Source organism: Biomphalaria glabrata, chromosome 2 (assembly GCF_947242115.1).
Source record: "Biomphalaria glabrata chromosome 2, xgBioGlab47.1, whole genome shotgun sequence".
In the NCBI taxonomy this organism is placed as follows: domain Eukaryota; kingdom Metazoa; phylum Mollusca; class Gastropoda; family Planorbidae; genus Biomphalaria; species Biomphalaria glabrata.
This window is the reverse complement of record NC_074712.1, coordinates 33241458-33261311: the sequence shown is the minus strand read 5'-3', so window position 1 is coordinate 33261311 and position 19854 is coordinate 33241458. Positions and strand designations below refer to the sequence as shown.

Here is a 19854-nt window from a genome sequence, read left to right as displayed (position 1 = left end):
TATTTCAAAAGGAACTTCTATTTTTTAGCTTTTTTTTTGTAAGCTAAAAGATAATGGAAATAGCATCAAGAAAACATTTCACTCAAAATCTGCTTATCATAGTCTAATGAAGCTCCATCTCTGTTCTTGATGGATAAACATATTACATTTATACAATCTTGTTTTCTTAATATCTTCATGAAATCCAGCAAAAAAAAAGTTTGATGTAGAAAACTATGACCTTATTTATAAAATGAAAAAAAAAACAACTTTTGTTTGCTAATTTTAAAATGTTTGTTGCTTACTATTTCAGTGAGCACAAAGACATTCTTTCTAAAGTTGACAGGAGCACTAGTCCTGCTCTGCATCCTGTTTGTATATTTATGAGAGAGGAGGTAGTTTGAATTCTGTGTAAACTAAGTAGCTATGGTTTGTGTTAGTCCAGATAAACCTTGATATATAAACTTAGATAAACATCCAACAGAAGTAAGATAAACCTTGATATTTAAACTTAGATAAACATCCAACAGAAGTAAGATAAACCTTGATATTTAAACTTAGATAAAACATCCAACAGAAGTACTTTACTGTAATGATTAACTTTTTTTCTTTGATGAATACATCAGCACTTTTTGAAAAAACAATGGCTTTAATATCTCTGTTCTAGATAATTGGTATGAGAGCCTTACAAGAGATGAATTTGAAGAAGCTTGGCCTAACATCAGGGAATGCAATTATCAGGTTTGTGCTTCTTTGTACAAATTATATAAATTTAAATCAATATAAAGCAGTGGTCTTCAACCTTTTTTGGCCTACCGCCCCCTTCAAATTTTTTCTTTAAAAAAAATCCGCCAGCGCCCCCCTCTAAGAAAAACAGTTATAAAGAAGCGTGAGAAGGCAAATTTGAACAAAATATCATCTATCTATTAATTGTTATGCTGTCAATAACACTTATCCCGCTTGGGAGACGACCGCATGCCAAAGGCGATTGTTGTGAACTCCTTGGCTTATGACTGACGAGCTTTGGGGAGGACTGAGTTACAGATGTGCCCCCCTCCCCGGTGAACGCTATAAAGATTTATTCATTTTGCTCTCACTGGCATAGAGGAAAGTACCTGGCAACATTCTCTGGCAGCAGATAGCCTCTGAGAGAAACAGTTCAAGAGCTCTTACAAAAACTGCGGGACTAACATTTGATACTCAAAGAAAAGCCATTATTGAAGACAGGAGCAAAAGACGGAAAGAAAACTTAAATAGAACACCAGCATACAAAGACTTTGTCTGCATAAAATTCGGGAAAATATGTAGGTCGCAGTTGGGTTTGCGAAGTTATGTGAAACACTGGACTCAGCCGTAATCTTCGGAATTAAAGGCAAAAAAACAGCCAATATTATCATTATGGAAAAACTTTTGTCAAATAATTTGCAGTGATTACACACAAAAATTAATTGTAAAGACTTTCTTTCAAATCCTAAGAATAGTCTCCATTTAAATTTTTGACTATTAGGGCCTACTGTTTTTAGGTTTAATTGTAAATTGAGTTTTATTTTTTAATAAAAATATTATTATTGCTGAATTCACTACAAAATGAAATTAAGCTAACCTTGTGCCTCCTGCAGTCTGACAATTTTAGAAATTTCAAGCTTTAAGTTAGCCAAGGCAAGGCGAAGGTCTTCTCTAGTCGCTACATCCTGTCTATTTCTTTGCTTATTCATTAACTTTGTTACGTACTCAATCTAGGTTAACCATGTAAGTTTACTGAAAAGCTAAAACATAATTCCTATTTCGACCACAGTTTTGGAATTTTAATGAAACATTTAAATGCAGCCACATCTCTGTTGTGCCTCTGGGACGTAGCTAGGAATTCCCATTGTTTGGGGGGCCAGGGGGCTTGACATCTTTGGGGGCCGCTGCATTTTGCGTAATATTTAATTTAATTAATTAAAAAAGCAGTAATTTGCCCCCCCCCCTTTAAATGGGAGCTCGGTGGATTTTCAAATTTCCCCCCTCCCCCACCCTAGCTACGCCACTGTGTGCCTCCTATGTTTACATTCTTTTTACTGAAGACATAGTTTTGTAAATCTATTTTTTCATGCAACTCAATTTGAACGTCAGTAACAGATGTTTAATAATTGTCATTTATATGTATATATTTTTAATTTTAGAAGTGAATCTTAATTTCTTCATAGAGCATTGTTATGTGAATTGCATATCGGTGTCCTTGGGCAGTAATTCATTTGTCAACGAACAAGCTATGTGAGAGTGTAAAACTCTTTAAAATAGATTTAATTCCTCGATAAAAGAGAAAATGATATGATCAATGACAGTCAATTTCTTTCCTAGCAGTTGGAGGTTCGTTTCATTCACTTGTGTTAAATGCCTAGCATGGAAAACATTTTTTTTTAGCCTGCTTTAAGTCATCGCCAACCGTTGAATCTTCCTGTTTCTCAAAAAAAAAAATATTTAAGAGCTTAAAAAAATGAGCCATAACAATTAACAAACCCCTTTCGAAATCCAGCAAACTTCTGTTTACAACATCTTTTTCATCCTTTGTTTCACCAAACTGTTGAAAGATGCGCTTATTTTCGGCATAGGTTTGTATTTTATTGACAGTTTTATAATTAGATTCAAATAGAAATGAAATTGCGAGCTAAGCTTTTCTTGTGTATCATAACTCACAATGTGAGTAGTAAATAGATTTGTTATTTATTCTATATTAAGTCATTGTAGCGTCCAACCACTGATGGTTTCCTATATGTCCTCAGAAGCTACATAACTAGATAATTTTGAAATAATATTTCATCTCTAACAAAAAAAAAGTATTTTTGTGTTACATATGTTTTAAAATAAATTTAGTTTTAATCAATTTTTCAACAATATTATAAGATTTTTCAAAAAGCTATGCATTTTTCTAAGAGGCCACTAAAGCTTTGTCGTTTTTGTTTTTAATATTGTTTTAATAGTAGATTTTTATAATTGTTCGTGAATACTCTTAAATTATTTCTGGATATCGCTATATGTTCGTGAAGCAGACTTGGTTTCAAAACCTCATCTGAAAATGCGATCAAAGTAGAACATACTTTTTTTCTAGTGGAAATTCACTAAATCTCAAGGAAATATTACATGACATACCAGTGAGATTTCGTAACAACATTTTATCAATGTTTTTTGTTTTTAAAAAGTTAAATTATTCTATTAAATGTTACCTGTATTGTTTTTTGTTTTTGCAATTAACATTTGCATATCAATATATGAACATCTGTAGATAAAATAAACTATAATCTAAAAGGCGTATTACCTACTTTGTTTATCAAATCTTAAACGTTTTTACGCGCGAGATCCAAGGACAATAAATACTCTCCAATCATAGCAAGAGAGTAAGAATTTAAAAATAGAAAATGGGATTCCCGAACTCAATTTCTAACGTTGTTTCTGTTCTTAAATTAGAAGCAAGTTATTTATAATTTGTCTATATTTAGTTTCCCAGCTTTAATGTTGAAGAATTTTTTAATTTGTTTTGTTTCAGAGCACCTTAAATTTCTTCTTTCCGCCTTTATGCCCAGTGCCCCCATACCGCCCCATTTTGTGCTCAGTGCCCCCTTACCGCCCCTTTGGCTCTCAGCGCCCCCTGAAATCTCGAAAACGCCCCCTAGGGGCGATATCGCCCCCGTTGAAGACCACTGATATAAAGTAATAAAAAAAAAATACTGAATAGTTAAAAAAAAAAAAAAATCTGGTGGAGAATTAGATTTAGAATGTCAAAATCAATGTCCCTTTGCAACTCCATCTGACATTTATTAGGGAATTTGTATATTTCTTAAAAAATATTTAAAAAAAGTGGTTATTTATTTTGTTTGCTTTGTATATTAATAAGGCTATTACATAGACCTGTGGAAGAGAGCATTCTTCAAGAAATAGAACTCAAGCTAGAGAAAGAGAAGGAAAAACAAGCCAAACTTGAGGAAATAGCACAGAAAAAAAGTGAGTTGCAGCAGATGATACCAGAAGATAACAGATCTGATGAGACATCTAGTGACTTGGACCAAAAAGTGGAACAAAAAAGTCCTTCTATTTTAGACTTGGAATCTTCTGCTCAAAAATATGGTGAACCAGGAGAGTTACATCCAGAACCAATGGATACTTTAGAGAATGAAAGCTCATTATCTATGTCCTCCTCTGCATCAGGTAAATATTTTACTTTCACTGGTCTTAACTGTTATATCAAATCTTCTGATAGTAATTTCTAGTGGGTCGATAGCTCTTGAGATTTTAGAAAGTAGATTGGAGTTTGAACTCCACTCAAACTAATCCTGCATTAGGTTATAAAAATCTAATTGATTTTTTATTTTTTTGTAAAAAATTTTTTGACTTACAAGATAATGATATTTGGAAAATCTGTATAAAATATCTGCATTTGAGTTTGGACATTAGATTCTGAAATTTTTACTTGTCTGAAAATTTAAACTTTCTTATTTTTGAAAACATTCTTTGCATAGTAAGTCCATGCATAACTAGTAAGTTTTTTTATTTATTAGACCCCCCCCCCCCCAAAAAAAAAAAATGGCATTGAATAGTATACAACTGAGATATTTAGTTTAATTTCAAGAAATTAAAAGTATTAGGGCTTTTTCTTATTTTATTCTTTACCGAAGAATCTTTATTTATTGGATTGCATATTTTACATAATATAGACAAGACTTATCATTGTTGTCTGGGCAAAGTGGTTTGACTGTTAAGTGAAAAAATGAAGCATAATTAAATTGTTAAAAGTTACTATATATCTATGTTTCCTCACTTGACAAAGTGCAGTTCATTCCAACATCCCTAGTTTTTAAGCAAATTTCTTTTTGAGTCTGAACTTGGGAACTATCTTCATGTTACAGATTTTTTGTTTTCTCTCTTTGTAAATACTTACAATATTTGCATGCACAGTACTAATCACATGACAGTGTACTGCAGTTATTTGGTATGTTTGTGATAAGCAAATAATTGTTTTACTGCATTTCGTAGTTTACAAAAATAATTTGTAACCATTTATTGTACTGTAATTTTTATTGTTTCTGATTACATTTTTATGTACTTAGAATTTATAAAATACTTAATTTTACTTTTTCTATGCTTTGAATGTTTAAGTAAAAAAGCTTTTTTGTTCCTCTACTATACAGATACACTAACATATGGTAGAATAAAGGAAACAAAATATAGTTTTATTAATATAAATAAATTAATAACATTACAGAGCACTATTGCTTATAGTAATACAATACTATCTCTTTTGTTGGCCATCATGACAGGGATCCCTTTGATCCCTAACCACTTTGTACTTCAGCTTTTGTGGCTTTACTACTTGGCCAGTTTTTATAAGAAATTAATGGGAAAATAATATAAGGATATTTGCTTTTTCAAGGATTTTATGGAAAATTCATTTGGTGGAAAATATATATATTCTATGAATTTTATATTTTATACATGAAAAAAATCTAAAAAAATAAAAATATATTATTAATATTAAATTTATTCTATTATAAAATACTATATGTTTACTCACAATTGTAAATTGTTGCTTGTGTTGTATCACAGCCCTTGATTGGTTTTGCACAGTGGCAAAAGAGAGAGAGATTTGCTACATTATTGTTCTATTATTATTATTCTATTTTGTCTACTGTTTCTGTATGTACACTACAGTATCTAGGTTATGTAGCATACAAGCAATGGAAGAGCTTATAAAGCCTAAATGTAGTTTATAAGTTGAATAAATAAACTGTTTCTGCTTCATGGATTTCAGTTATCCCAGGTGGTTCTGAAATGCAGCTCCTGTTCATGTATTTTACTAGAAAAAAAACATTTCTAACAACCATCTTAACTTCGAATTCTTAAAAAAGACTGTTAAAAAAATTATTTTATCTTAAATTTTTGAAAAGCTTTTGGGAGAGTTAAGAAACTGCATTTTATTAATTTTTGTATTTTATTTTATTTTCAAGGTTTAAGAGACATAACATATTACACTCTTTACCCTCAGAGCCATCACCAGCAAAACAAAGACTTGCTCATCCCAAGAAAAATTCTAAGACATTTACCCATGATTCTCAAAGCAGCTCTGCTGGTGCCACTGCCAAAACTGTCCAATTCTCTGGTGTTACAGAAATCACAGATGATGAATTCCTAGATCTAAGTCCCCAAGAACAAGCAGTGAGATAATTTCTTAATTATGACTTTACAGTCTAACAATGATTGTAGATTGCAGTTTGAAAATGATAGGAACCTTATGGTTGATATTGAAACATTTAATGTTTTGAACTTGAAATGTTAATGACCTATTAATTTCAATGGCCTGTACTGCTTGTTTAAAAAAAAAAAAAATAATGACTTGCTAGTTTATGAACAGTGTCTATGTCAATGTCTTAAAATTTGGATTAATTAAGGCTTTAACATTAATGATGATTCTATGCTTAGATTGCTAGACGCTTGGTTGCCAAGTATCTCCCTCAGTCTTCATCAGAAACAGAAGAGCCCGCCTCCTTTGCTGATTTTAAGGTAACACTCTTGACAAAATATTTATGTAAATTAAGTGAAGTTGGAAATGATTCATGCCAAACAATAATTACACCTGATTTGATCTAGTTCCCAGAAGCTACTAAAGGGATGGATTTATCAGGCTCTGACAGGTAAGTGAATGAGTTTACTTTGACAAAAATTGACCTGTACTTGTTTAGTTTAAGTGAATGTAATCTTGCACTTTAAGATAAGATAGCTAAGATATATTGTTTGTTTCACTAAATAATTTTCTATTTTTGTTTTGAAGGAAACAAGTGACAGAAGAGAGTTTGGTTAGTATTGTTTTTGTGTACTTGTTATTAAATTTTTGTTTTTATCAGCATTTTGATTTTATTGTTAGCAGTAAAACACTAAAAAGTGTTTGACTTAAAAGAAATAAATGATTGTGAAAGTCTCCCACTTTAACATAAATCCCCCCTGGAAGGTTTTCTTTCTGACTCATTCATTGACAACTTCTAGTTATTGCCTTTGTCCCCTTTTTGTTCTTAGATGATTCACTACAGATTAAGAAGTTCTATTCTTTGATGTTTTCTTTCTTTATTGTCATTGTACTTAGTGAAGTCATTACAGATTAGGATTTCTTCTAATCTTTAATGTCTCCATTCTTCTCTTTTGTTGTCTTTCTCACTTTTGAAAAAGACGATGAATGCAGTTTTTTAAAAAATGTATTTATTCTAACCAAACAAATACATAAATATCATGGGCGTAGCCAGGGGGGGGGGTGTTCAACACCCCCCCCCCCCCCCCCCAGGGGATCGGAATTTAGTGTCTGATTTTTTGCTTTGATTTTGTTTATTTAGGGGAGATTTTAATACTAAACCATCACTTGCCCCAGCACAAACAAAGGGGTTTTGAGTTTAAAACCCCCTACCAGGGGGTTTTGAGTTTAAAAACCCCTACCAGGGGGGTTCGAGTTTAAAAACCCCTTCCAGGGGGGTTCAAGTTTAAAACCCCTACCAGAGGAGTTCGAGTTTAAAAACCCCTACCTGGGGTTTTGAGTTTTAAACCCCCTACCGGGGTTTTTCGCAGTTAACTCCCCCTCTTCTATAAAACAAAAAAAAACAAAAAAAAATGCAAACGAAAATCCCCAAATTCCAAGAGCACAGTTAAGGAAGATTTTGATTTTAAAACCCCGTCTAAAATTTACGATAAACCCCCTCTTCAATATAAAAAAAAAGCTAATTACGCACTCAAAATGTTATGAGCGTAGCTAAGTGGGTTTTGATTCAGTTTTGAGTTTAAACCCCACTTCAGCTGGTTTTGAAGGTAAAAAATACCTCTTTAATAATAAAAACAAAGCAAATTATACACTCAAAATGAGAGTAGTCAAAGGGGTTTTGAGTTTAAACTCCCCTCCAGTAGAGTTTGAAGCTAAAAGTACGTCTTCAATATAAATAAAAGCAAATTACTCACTCTAAAATCTATGAGCGTAGCCAAAGGGGTTTTGAGTTTAAACCCCCATTTAGAGGGGTTTGATGCTAAAAATACCTCTTCAATATAAAAAAAAGCAAATCACAGACTAAAATTATTTGAGCGTATCCAATCCAGTCGGGGGTTTTGAGTTTAAGCCCCTCTTCTACAGATGGCTTTTTTTTTAAAGTTTAAAAGTCCTCCAGATGGTTTTGAGTTTAAGATCCCCCTACAGAGCATTTTGAGGTGGAAAACCCCCAACAGATAATTTTGACGATAAAACTTCTCTTTTCGATATAAAATTTAAAGCAAACTACAGTCACTTAATTCCAAGAGAGTAATCAAGAGAGGTTACACATTTTTACCAGTGGCAGGGCTCCATTAATAGCTGCAGTGAATAGTCATCTGCCGAAACTGAAAAACACTAAATGTGGCTCAACAAAGATGGCTAAGACAGATTTTACGAGTCAGTTATAGAGATCGGGTCTAAATCAAGGAAATCCTATGCCAAACTGGGAGTCGACCCCTTAGTAAGATTGTGAGAGAGCGACGCATGAGGTTTGCGGGACATGTTCTCCGACAAAATGAATTACGCATAATAAGAGTTGCGATGACATCCTAGTACAACGTGACGCCACTCATTCATGGAGGTCCTCATGGCGGGTGGGAAGAGGCTTCAGACATTACCAATGCCAGATTTTTATGGAAACAGCTTGACGTCAAATGCTCCAAACGGCGCGGCAGGGTCTAAGTCAGTAAGGATAGCACATTAGGTTTTTGAAATAAAACTTTTTAATAGCAGGAAAATGCAGTGTAGATACTTCAGAATATGCGTTTTGTTGGCTTTCAATACCAGAAATAGTGCTTGGCGGCGGGGCTTCGCCCCGAGCTGGGGGAGCTCCTAGCGGGGAATCTACAATTTTTCCACTAACTCATGGAAGAACCTATTCTAGGGCACAATAAACGTCTTCCGAACAAATGAATGGTCAGAATGTAATAAAGATTATGTACACACTCACACATAAATACATATAAATTATTTACTTCGCCCCCCCCAAACCCCCCCCCCCCCCCCCCCCCCCCCCCGAAAAAAAATCCTGGCTACGCCCATGATGAATATATATTATTATTTCATACTTTAGCCATCTTGTGACAGAGAGGCCATCATCTTCAGAACAGATGAACCGCTCTCCCATGAAAGCTCACAAGTGGACTGTAAATAAAAATATTTTATTTGTAAAATTGTTAGATATATGAAATAATTACTGAATTTAAATTTACCAACTAATTCCTTTAAATCACAAAATTATAATACAAAAAGTTTAAAGCTTAAATTTGTCTTACATAAATGCATATTTGGAAAATGTATTTTTAAATTGCTTATCAAGTTGTTATTAGAACATTCAAACAAAAACAAAATTACATTTTTTTTTTTTGGTTTATGAACAAGTTTTCTTAAACTTTCTTTTAAATATTTTCTAATGTATAACTAACTGTTGTTGAAAAACAGTGCCAATGAAAATATTATTTGTATATTTTCCCCAGCTATTCCTGAAGACTTTTTTGAAATCACTCAGTCAGATGTTAAAATTCTTTACAGAGACCTTCAGAGCGCTGTGTATGTTTTTTTTGTTTGTTTATTCTATTTGTTTTCTTTAGTGTCACAAATGTCTACATTGATATAAAGATAATATTTAAAAATAAATGTTCCTACGAGCTTCTATTTTTGTTTCTCTGCAGACAGCAATTGGAAGATCAACCGTTGATGACCAAAGCCATGAAAAGAGCTCAGACAGAAGCTCTCTATGATCAGTATGAGAGAGTTGTGATTCGTGTTCAGTTTCCTGAAAAATTGACCTTGCAAGGTGTTTTCAAACCAAGAGAACTTGGTGAGACCATCTTCTGATTGTGCTTACTTGCTTAATCCTGTGCACTCCCAGGGGAGCATAGGGCCCCAACCACATCTCTCCACCGAACTCGGATCTGAGCAGCTTTCTTCATCTTCTCCCATGTCATTCCAGTACCCTCAGCTTCACTGATGACTGACCTCTTCCAGGTTTGCTTAGGTCTGCCCACTTTTCCTCTTTCCTTGTGGGTTCCAGTCAAGTGCCTGCCTTGCAACATAGGTAGCTGGTTTTCGCAGGGTGTGTCCTATCCATCTCCATTTTCGTTTTGTGATGTCTTGGGCTATGGGCTTTTGTCTAGTTCTTTCCCACAAATTGATAGTAGTTATCTTTTCTGGCCACCTAATTCTTCTGATTGTAGACTCACTCAAACTTGAGAATTTAGTGATCAGTTTTATATTTACCATTTATTTTTTTTTATTTTTTTAAATCTTTCAAAAACAACAGATGGCATAATTGTAACTGACAGCTACCAGTAATATTTGTTTTTAATCTATTCATATTTATCTAAAAGTTTTATTCATTACAAAATGGATATCAGTTGAAATATTTTCTTTTCTAATACGAATTTCCATAATTATTTACTACTTTTATTATCTAGTAATAACTGACAGAACAGAAATACACATCCATTTTTTTCCCCCCACAGTTTCAGCTTTATACAGTTTTGTTCAAGAACATTTAGAAAATAAAAAGATATCCTTCTATCTGTGTAAGTTTTGGTTTTAACATCAAGTATGATATTTTATATAATTTTTATAGAGTGAACATCATTGCAAAAGAGCTGACAGCTTAGCAGAAATAAGCTGGCTAGAAGATAAAAATTTCAGGATCTTTGGGCGTCTCTAATAGTCCACCCAGCTCTAATGGGCACCTGACATTAGTTGGGGAAAAGTAAAGGCAGTTGTTCATAGTGCTGGCCACATGACACCCTCATTAACCGTGGGCCACAGAAACAGATGACTTTTACATCATCTGCCCTATTACCTATAGATCGCAAGGTCTTAAAGGTTTTTTTTTTAGATGAAGATAGAATGAAATCTGTCTGGTCTATCTTTGCACTTAAATGTTATGAATCATTTTAATGAATAAATTAAAGTACATTTCCATTATGTTTATATGTTAGTATAATTTAATTTTTGTGTGTCTAGCAAATAACGTTTATGTATATCAATATCATTGTTTTTATTTAATATTTTCTTAGATACAACTCCTCCAAAATTTATTTTAAAAGACCAGAAATCAACTCTGTCTTCTGTAAGTCTACAGAATATCAAATATAAATTTCTAGATCACTATAAAAACAGAAATACTTGGACAAGTTAACATGAATTAAATAAATAAATATATATATTGTCTAGATAGAAGTCAATAAAAAGGAGTACTAACTGTCTATCCACAGAACCATCTTGCGCCAGCTGTTATAGTTTACTTTGGATCAGATTCCCATCAAGGTCATTCATTTTGAATTAAACATTTACTTACATGTTTGAGGCTAATTAGTTGTTTCATAACTGCACATTAAGTCTAATGACACAAGGTCTGTGAGATAAGATCATTGTGAAAACAAAGTAAAATAAAATGAATACAATATCTTGTTAAAAAAACAAAACAAATCCTAATACAACTATGATGTTTAAAGAGAAATGTTTAGCATACTATGTTGTCAATAAAAAAAAAAAACTGCTGCCAGAAAAAGTTAAAAAAAATAAAGCAGAACATAATTAAGAAAACAGTAATGTAGATTATTATATTTAACACTTCAAGAAATGACCCATTTAGAAAGGAAATTATCACTTTGTTTTGTTCTTCAGATCATTATCTGAGTGAGACTACAAGACAATTGTTGAAAACTAGATTGAAGGCAGAGGCTATTGTTAATACAATGTGAGAATTTAAAACCTTTTTTTTTTATTTTTAAAGTAAAGATAAATATAACTGAAGTATGTCAGATAAATGACATTTGCTAAAATGTGTTGTTTTATGAATAATCTGTTTATATCAATGTCCAGTTTATACATCGTAAGAAATTACAATTCATTCAAATGAAAAACAAATTAATGGTGTTGTTCTCAAAATATTCTCTCAAGTGTAGCATTTATAGTTTAACAACTGTGGTTGATGGCTTTCTGTGCAATCTATGAATGACTGATCCTATGCACCAACACTTTATTCTACCAGATTGCAACCTTCAGTTCCTGAATCAGAGACTAAGAAAATAGAAGAAAGTAGACCAGCTTCATCAAGATCCCAAGTTGCCTCCACGTCTCAAGGAAGTCTTTCTTCAGGAGCTCATATTCCTAAATGGCTCAGACTTGGTACAGTATCTTTATTTACTTAGACTTAGACTTAGATCCTCCTGAGCCGTTAGGTGCCTTGGGTGGCAAGCTTTCTCCACAAAGATATGTCACTGGCAATGTCTGAAGCCTCTTCCCACCTGGTGTCCACTGTTCTGAGGTCCTCCATGAAAGTGTGGCGCCATGTTATACGAGGACGTCCCTGTTAGCACTTTGCTCGTATTGGCCTCCATGTCATCGCAACTCTTGGTATGCGTAGTTCATTTTGTCAGAGAACATGTCCCGCAAACCTCATGTGATGCTCTGTTACAGCCTCACTAATTGGTTGACTCCCAGTTCGCATAGATTTTCCTTGTTTAAGAACCGATCTATATAACTGACTCCTAAAATTCATCTTAGCCATTTTTGTTGAGCCACATTTAGTCTTTTCTCAATTCTGGCAGATGACTTCCATGTTTCGCATGCATATGTTGCTGTTGGGATGACAATTGTGTTAAGAAAATGCTCCTTGCCTTTTTTATTTGGCACCCTACATCATGGTAGGCATCCCAATCATTTGTTATGATGCTGCCAAAGGTTAACTTGTCCAACTCTTCAAGCTTTGACTCACCAAGCCTGACAGGGGTAATCTTTGCCTTATATCTCACTCGCAAAATTTTATTCTTATCCAAGTTTATGCAGAGGCAATGTGTGCCTCTCTATCTAGGCTCTCCGTCATTTCTTGTATGCATTTATTTGTAGCCCCGAGTAGTGCAACATCATTGGCGAAGTCAATTTTGTTCATGCCATGGAATACAGAAGGCAACCTGATTCATTGCTCTCCTCATATCAGATGACTTCCATGTCTCGCATGCATAAGTTGCTGTTGGGATGACAATTGTGTTAAGAATGTGTATTTTTGTCTCAAGTCCAATAGCTTGGCTTGCCCAAATAGGCTGCAGCCTTTGGAAAATGCTCCCTGCCTTTCCTATTCGGCACCCTACATCATGGTAGGCATCTCCATCATTTGTTATGATGCTGCCAAGTTATGTGAACTTGTCCAACTCTTCAAGCTTTGATTCGCTAAGTCTGACGGGGCACTCTTTGCCTTATATCTCACTTGCAAAATTTTATTCTTATCCAAGTTTATGCGAGGGCCAATTTTGGGTGTCTCTCTATCTAGGCTCTCCGTCATTTTTTGAATGCATTTATTTGTAGCCCCGAGTAGTGCAAAGTCAGCAGCGAATTCCGTCATTCAGATTTGTTCACACCATGGAATACCAAAGGCAGTCTGATTCATTGCTCTCCTCATTATGTAGTCGATGGCTAGGAGGAAAAGGAAGGGAGATAAGATGCACCCCAGTCTCACACTTGTCTCGATGCTAAAGAACTCGGTTGTTCCCTCTTCTATTTTAATGCAGCAACTAGACTGACTGTATGGGTGTCGTAGGATCTGGATAAATTTTTCTTGGATGCCTTATTAACTATTTTCCCTAGTGATTCTTGGTAGACACTATCAAATTTTTTCTTAAAGTCTACGAAACTGATCATTAGCTGTTGTTGGTACTCGAGACTTTGTTACATGATATTTTGCAGAACGAAGATCTGCTCTGCACATAATCTGCCTCTCCAAATGATGGAGGTCATCTCTATTAGACGTGCGGACCTGCAGAGGAGCGGATATTAGCTCAGACCACTACTTTGTCAGTGGTAAATGTAAGCTCCGGTTGAAACCAAAATAAGCCACATGACCCCGCCTATTTAATGTAGACAAGCTCAAAGACTGCAATATTGCAGCACAGTTCCAAATGAAACTAAAGAACCACTTCGAGGCTCTTGCAGATATATTGACCCTTGAAGAAGAGTGGGCCAACTTCAAAGATACCACGGAAAAAGTCATCGGAAGGAGGCGAGGTTTATACAAGGAACTGTGGATACAAGACAGAACATGGAAATTGATCGATGAGAGGAAAGATGCCAAAAGTAGACGAGACCAGAAAAATGCAACACAGGATCGCAGCTAAGTGCAAGAAGCCTATAGGGAAGCAGATTTAAAAGTAAAGAAAGTTGTCGGCGGGATAAACAAGACTGATTGAACAGAAGCGTCAAGAGGCACAAGCAGAGATTGCAGAAATGACACAAAGAATCTCCTTCATATTGTCCGAGATCTCACTGGAGCAAAAAATGGACATGGAGCACTAATAATGTTGTTTACGACCTAACTCAAAATATTTGTTCAATAGATCAAACTATCCACCTATCTTGCTCTCTGCTAACACTAGACAATGACATAACTAACTCAAGAACTTGACTAATTGGGCTCCAAAATAAATTAACAGCCAAATATTATACAGTAATACCATTAGTAAAATCCCTAAACTTAAAGACACGAAACCATAATTTACAAATAGAAAAAAAACAACTAATGAAATACTCAGAAAGAAACAAAGATAGAGGCACATTTCTTATTCCATACGTTAGGACAAATTCATACAAATTTTTCCCTAGTGCCATTGGAGAAAAGAATGGGTTTCCCTAACATCCAGGAAATCCAACAACGTAGCAGAGTTTAAGTTATTGATTATTAACGCGGAAGATTATATTGACATGAAATGTGTAGGACGAAATTATCTTCTTTTGATGTAACATCTGTAATATATAAGATAAGATACAGTTGGCAACACAATATGTCTAACTGTATAATCAATGTACTATACTTAACTCCGCTAGACTCAATTGTACTGGACCGTCTCAACTCTGCCACTCTCTCTCTCTCTCTCTCTCTCTTTCTATCAGGTGCCTGAAGGCATTCTAAAAAATAATAGAAACACTGTCGCTAGCTCTAGACAATCCTATGATAGGTGATTTGTGTGCCAAGTGTTGACACATCAGTTTTCGAATAGCAATTCCTTGCACCTGTGTCAGCCGGTGACACGCATTCTAATATCTACCTGCTTCACCTGTTCAGTTATATCAATATCTAATAAGTTTATAATTACAGTTAAGGAGTATATTTTTAACAATAAATCTCTAAAGCATTAAGTTTCAAACAAAACACGTGGAAGGTGTGGCATTTCAGTTCAATTACTCAAGGAATTAATAGATCTTTTAAATAGCATCGATAAACGTATTGTCAAAGCCTACAATAGCATGGCTTTAGAAATGTTTATTCACGTGAGACTGAGTCACTTACACATATTCCTTTGTCTGTTGAACTGTTGGTGCACCACACATGATCTGTTGACATCTTTCTTCATTCCTCTCTTTTGCCTTGGATATAATCTTTCTTTGATGTTGTCTTCCCACGCTTTCTTTGTCTGCCTTTTCTTTTTCCTGGTATTGTTCTCTGAAGGAAGGTCTTTGCGAGCCCTGAGAACTTTGCGATAAGGCCATACAGTTTTAGTTTGATTTTTTTTTAATTTTTTTTTACGGTGATCAGTAGGTCGACGTGGGGCCCAATTGTCATTGTCAATTGTGAACCTGCTTGAAATCTCCTCTTTCGTTATGTGGTCTTTCTAATTCATACCTAGGATCCCATTTAAACAGATTCCTACTAGTACGCATCTTGCGTATTTTGTACGCAAATGGACACGAAAATACGCGAGTACGGTTTATCATCTAAAAATATGCACTTCCCCTGCAAAAAAAGTTGTTGGTAATAATATAGATTTATATAATCTAGATCAGTGCGTATTATATGCACGGAATAGACTATTCTTACCAGAACTAGATCTACCTCGAGAGATATAATCTAGATCTATACCCCTTTTTTACGCGTGAAGATTTAAAATAATGACTAGATCTAAATCTAGATCTTGCTGATGCAAATATAGCGGAACTCCTTCCAATGTTTCAGTTTACTTCTAGACTATTGTCTTCAAAATGATTGGAAATTAATTGCTCATTTAGACTTAGTTCTAATTCATTGGACTAAATCTAGTAGATCTATTACGCTAAATGTTTTACGATGTCAGGCACCGCGACTTTACGTAAATCTAGATTTAGAATTAAGATCTAGATCTAAATGTAGCCTACAAATACTCCTTCTTCCTTAGTGCTATTAGAGCATGGAATGGGTTGCCTGAGCCAGCCAGGAAAACCAGTGACTTGGCAGAATTTAAGTCAGGTTAACATGCATGATTAGATGCATGACGCGTAGGACGTAATTATCTTCTTTTTGAAGTAACGTCTGTATTATATAACATAAGTTCAGGGCCGGTCTTAGGCCACTGCAACCTATGCGACCGCAGTAGGCCCGCACTTGCATAGGCCCCTCGCGAATTCTAGGTGTAAATTGTTAAGTTAAACCATTTTAACTTATTATTGAAGAGTACCTGGAAATATGTAATAATAAGGTGAATTTTAACCAAAGCAAGAAGGTCTAAGGTCTTAGTCACTGGCATACAAAAAAAAGATCTAAATCTATCTCGACCTCTTAAAAAATGCGATATTTTGCTAGTCGATAGTAATTTAAAAGGCAGATCTGAATGTTTATCGGCTTTTTGTTGGAAAACTTCTATCTATTGTAGATGGCTCGTAATGTTAATTTGACAGTGAATTTGTACTTAGTAAAGTTTGAATACATTGCAAAGACGAATTTATTTTCTATTACAAAATCTTGATTTTCACATATTATTCTTATCCCTACCCAGACTGGGCCCCGCGCAATCCGTTTCGCATAGGGCCCCGCAATCTGTAGGACCGGCCCTGCATAAGATAGATGTGACCAGGTGTATACTAGTCTTAAATCGAAAGGGAATTAATCTAGAGTCTAGAGCAAATAGATCTAATTATACATCTAGATTTAGACTACTGACTAAGTCTAGTAGCTTTATTGATCTCCTTTCTTATCATTTATAGAATCTAAAATTTAAAAAATTAGCAAAATTAGCTGATCTTATTGATCTAGTTCTGAAAGGGGAACTTACTTACGTACTTACTATTGATCTAGGTCTAGATTTATTATTTCACATTATAATTCATCACAGTAAACATCACAGTGTTAAAAATAGCTTTAAATATATAGCACATGAACATTAAAGCCAATCAACTGTGGATGAAGCTGCCTCTTGACTCCATAGATCTAGATTCGTTTTTTTTTTTGTGTAAACCATTAATTCAGGAGATGAAAGTGCGAAGGGTAGAGGTTTTAATGTAAGAAATAGTGGTTAATCTATTTCTTTTCATGACAAAGGGAATCAAACTGATGTTCCCTGACTCTAAAATTACAGAAAGTAGGCAGATCTAAAGCTACCATTACTTAAGAAAACCTAAATTCAAAGTATGAAAAAATAAGGGCAATTGAAGGCTGAGTTTGTTTAAAAAAGAAAATACTTTGCTTGTGCTGAAAAACAAAAAGCATTAAATTCTTGCGCTCTCCTTCAACACATTGGGTTTTGTTAAACAACAACTTCAAGCATCACAAACCAGAATGGAAAGCTTTATCTTACAACAGCTATGGAGTTTATGTATTCAGCAGACTCAATAGCTCAGCTTCTATATTAGAAGTTCAATGACTAATAAGGATTATCTGTCTGAAAATAAAATTTTTAATTTTTAAAATTAACGATTGTAGAGGATGCCAAAGCTTTTATTGCTGACTCTGCAAAGAATGGTCTGAAAGAAAATATGATTTCTTTCAAAATGTGATAAAATATTTCTAGTGTCTGCATACCTTGTAAAGAAAATTGCATGTTAACAAAACTAGATGTCACCAATCCAGCCAAGCAAACCATTGCATCTTGTTTAAGTCCTAATTCACTTCTAACTTAAGTCCCATTCTTTCTAAATTAATTTTCTGTTGATGCTATAAATGAATTAGGAATGAAATACTAGAGACATCATGATCTCATAAAATCATTGCCAAGTAACTAGAATGGCAACTTTCTGACTTATTGTAGAAAAGTCTATGACAAAGACTAAATGTGTTTACAAATATTTTTAAAAATGCACAGAATGTCTTATATATATATATATAACTTGTTGCTGTGTTGTTGTTTTTTTTATTTCTGCCTTTCCTGTTTGTTACATGCTTGAATGATTTTAGTCTTTCCTGAGTATGTTTCTTTATATTAATGAAAATATACATTTGCCCCACAAAATACACTTATTTGGCTCTTAATTACTAATGAATGTTAGATTTAAAAAAAAAATCGAACTTTTTTTACCCTGACACAATTCTATAATTTTTCATACTATCTATCTTTTGTAATGCTTAATTATTGCAATAAGTATTTCCTGTGCAAAATCAAACTTTTCTGTTAACTGTCAAGTTAATGATTTTGAAATAAGACACTAACATCCGACCCGATGGATTCCTTGGTTATGGTCCCATTCTAAAATGTTTGAGAATCTTGGAGGCTAACTACAGAACTAAAGAGGAGGATCCTTTCAATGACATTGAACATGCTTTACAATAGCAGAGATGCCTACATGGCAAGATGGAAATCTGTATTCCCAGACCTGGAAATGTGTATTTTGAGGGCAAATGTGAGAGTGTTTTTCAGATTGAAAAACCTGTTCATGTCAACACTGAAAGTGTTATTCTGGGAAGCAAAGAGTTAATGCTATAAGCAGTCATTTCATATGTCATTTTTGTTGTTTAAACACTTCATAGATTATTACCTCATAGCCCAAAACATTAGTAAGGTGGTAGGGAATAGTAGCACGCAGGGCTCAAACTTGGGATGACTGTCTGAAGGGCATAGCACTGGATGCGACTGCATATGGGGAACACAATTAGAGCAGCGATGATTCTTACTTAGAAATAAAACAATTACAGAGAACTGCTCTATTTACATTGTTAGTGTCTTTGCATCATGCATGTTAACATTTTTGGACTGGAATCCATCCACAGAATACACAGAGTTATTTGGTGCTCATAGTAATACACCATTGTCAATGACTTTTCTGCAGGGCCGAATTTAAGGGAGGGTAGGTGTGGCTACAGCCCTGGGGTCTCCACAAGTCAGGGGCCTCCACAAAAGAGATAAAAATATATCCGTATTTCAACTGGTTTGAATCTTTTAAGTTTTTTAAAATTAACATTTACAGCTGGTAAAAATGTCGTGATTAAGAAGTGTACACTTGTAGCAAGCTTGGAGTTGAATAAGTCAATACTTCTCCAATTTACGTCAGTGCGTCTACCAAGGGCCTTATCCTCTACAAACTCAAAAATATAATTTTTAAAACTAAAATATGCATATTAAGTTATTTTTTTAAAGGAAAGTTAGACTATTCTATTACTTTCTTCTAAAATATAGTATTCTTTTAGATCTAAGTATTTACATTCATAAGTTGATCTTTACTACAGCTTTCAAAAAAGTGTAGGCTCTTCCTTGTACTGAAATACGACACTGCTCTTCCAAGTCATAAAGTGCACAATTGAAACAATTGTCACTAAAAAATTGAACCATTTAAGTCTACTTTTATTCTTGTCTTTGTATGTTTCTCATGACTACTTTATCACTGATACAACATAGGAAAAAAATGAACTGACAAGGCAAGTTTGTGTACACAGCCTAGCGTGGAAACGTGTCGAGTCCAATGAAGAAGCATGTGCAGGCCAGGCAGGTTCCAGTGGTGTTCAAATGATGCTCTTTATTTTTTTTTCTGTTGGTTTCCTTTTTTTTTTTTTCTTCGCCCAATTGTTCTCTTTACTAACTAAAGAATTGAAACTTGTATTTTCTTCAGAATTGTATTTATGAACTGAATAAAATTTCTTATTTAAA

At 34.2% G+C, this 19854-nt stretch overlaps 1 protein-coding gene across 1 annotated transcript in view; it reads left to right on the top strand.

The window, feature by feature from the left end:
• LOC106056707 (tether containing UBX domain for GLUT4-like) overlaps positions 1-19854 on the top strand; it is a 30485-nt gene extending 10631 nt beyond the window's left edge. Inside the window, exons 5-20 of the mRNA XM_056020142.1 lie at positions 293-374; positions 647-720; positions 3854-4164; positions 5999-6168; positions 6433-6513; positions 6601-6644; positions 6782-6806; positions 9087-9159; positions 9490-9562; positions 9685-9833; positions 10498-10560; positions 11053-11105; positions 11251-11302; positions 11663-11735; positions 12030-12166; positions 19606-19854. Coding sequence (XP_055876117.1) covers positions 293-374; positions 647-720; positions 3854-4164; positions 5999-6168; positions 6433-6513; positions 6601-6644; positions 6782-6806; positions 9087-9159; positions 9490-9562; positions 9685-9833; positions 10498-10560; positions 11053-11105; positions 11251-11302; positions 11663-11735; positions 12030-12166; positions 19606-19616 — 1471 coding nt within the window. The 3' untranslated portion in view covers positions 19617-19854. The remainder of the gene's footprint in view (positions 1-292; positions 375-646; positions 721-3853; positions 4165-5998; positions 6169-6432; positions 6514-6600; positions 6645-6781; positions 6807-9086; positions 9160-9489; positions 9563-9684; positions 9834-10497; positions 10561-11052; positions 11106-11250; positions 11303-11662; positions 11736-12029; positions 12167-19605) is intronic.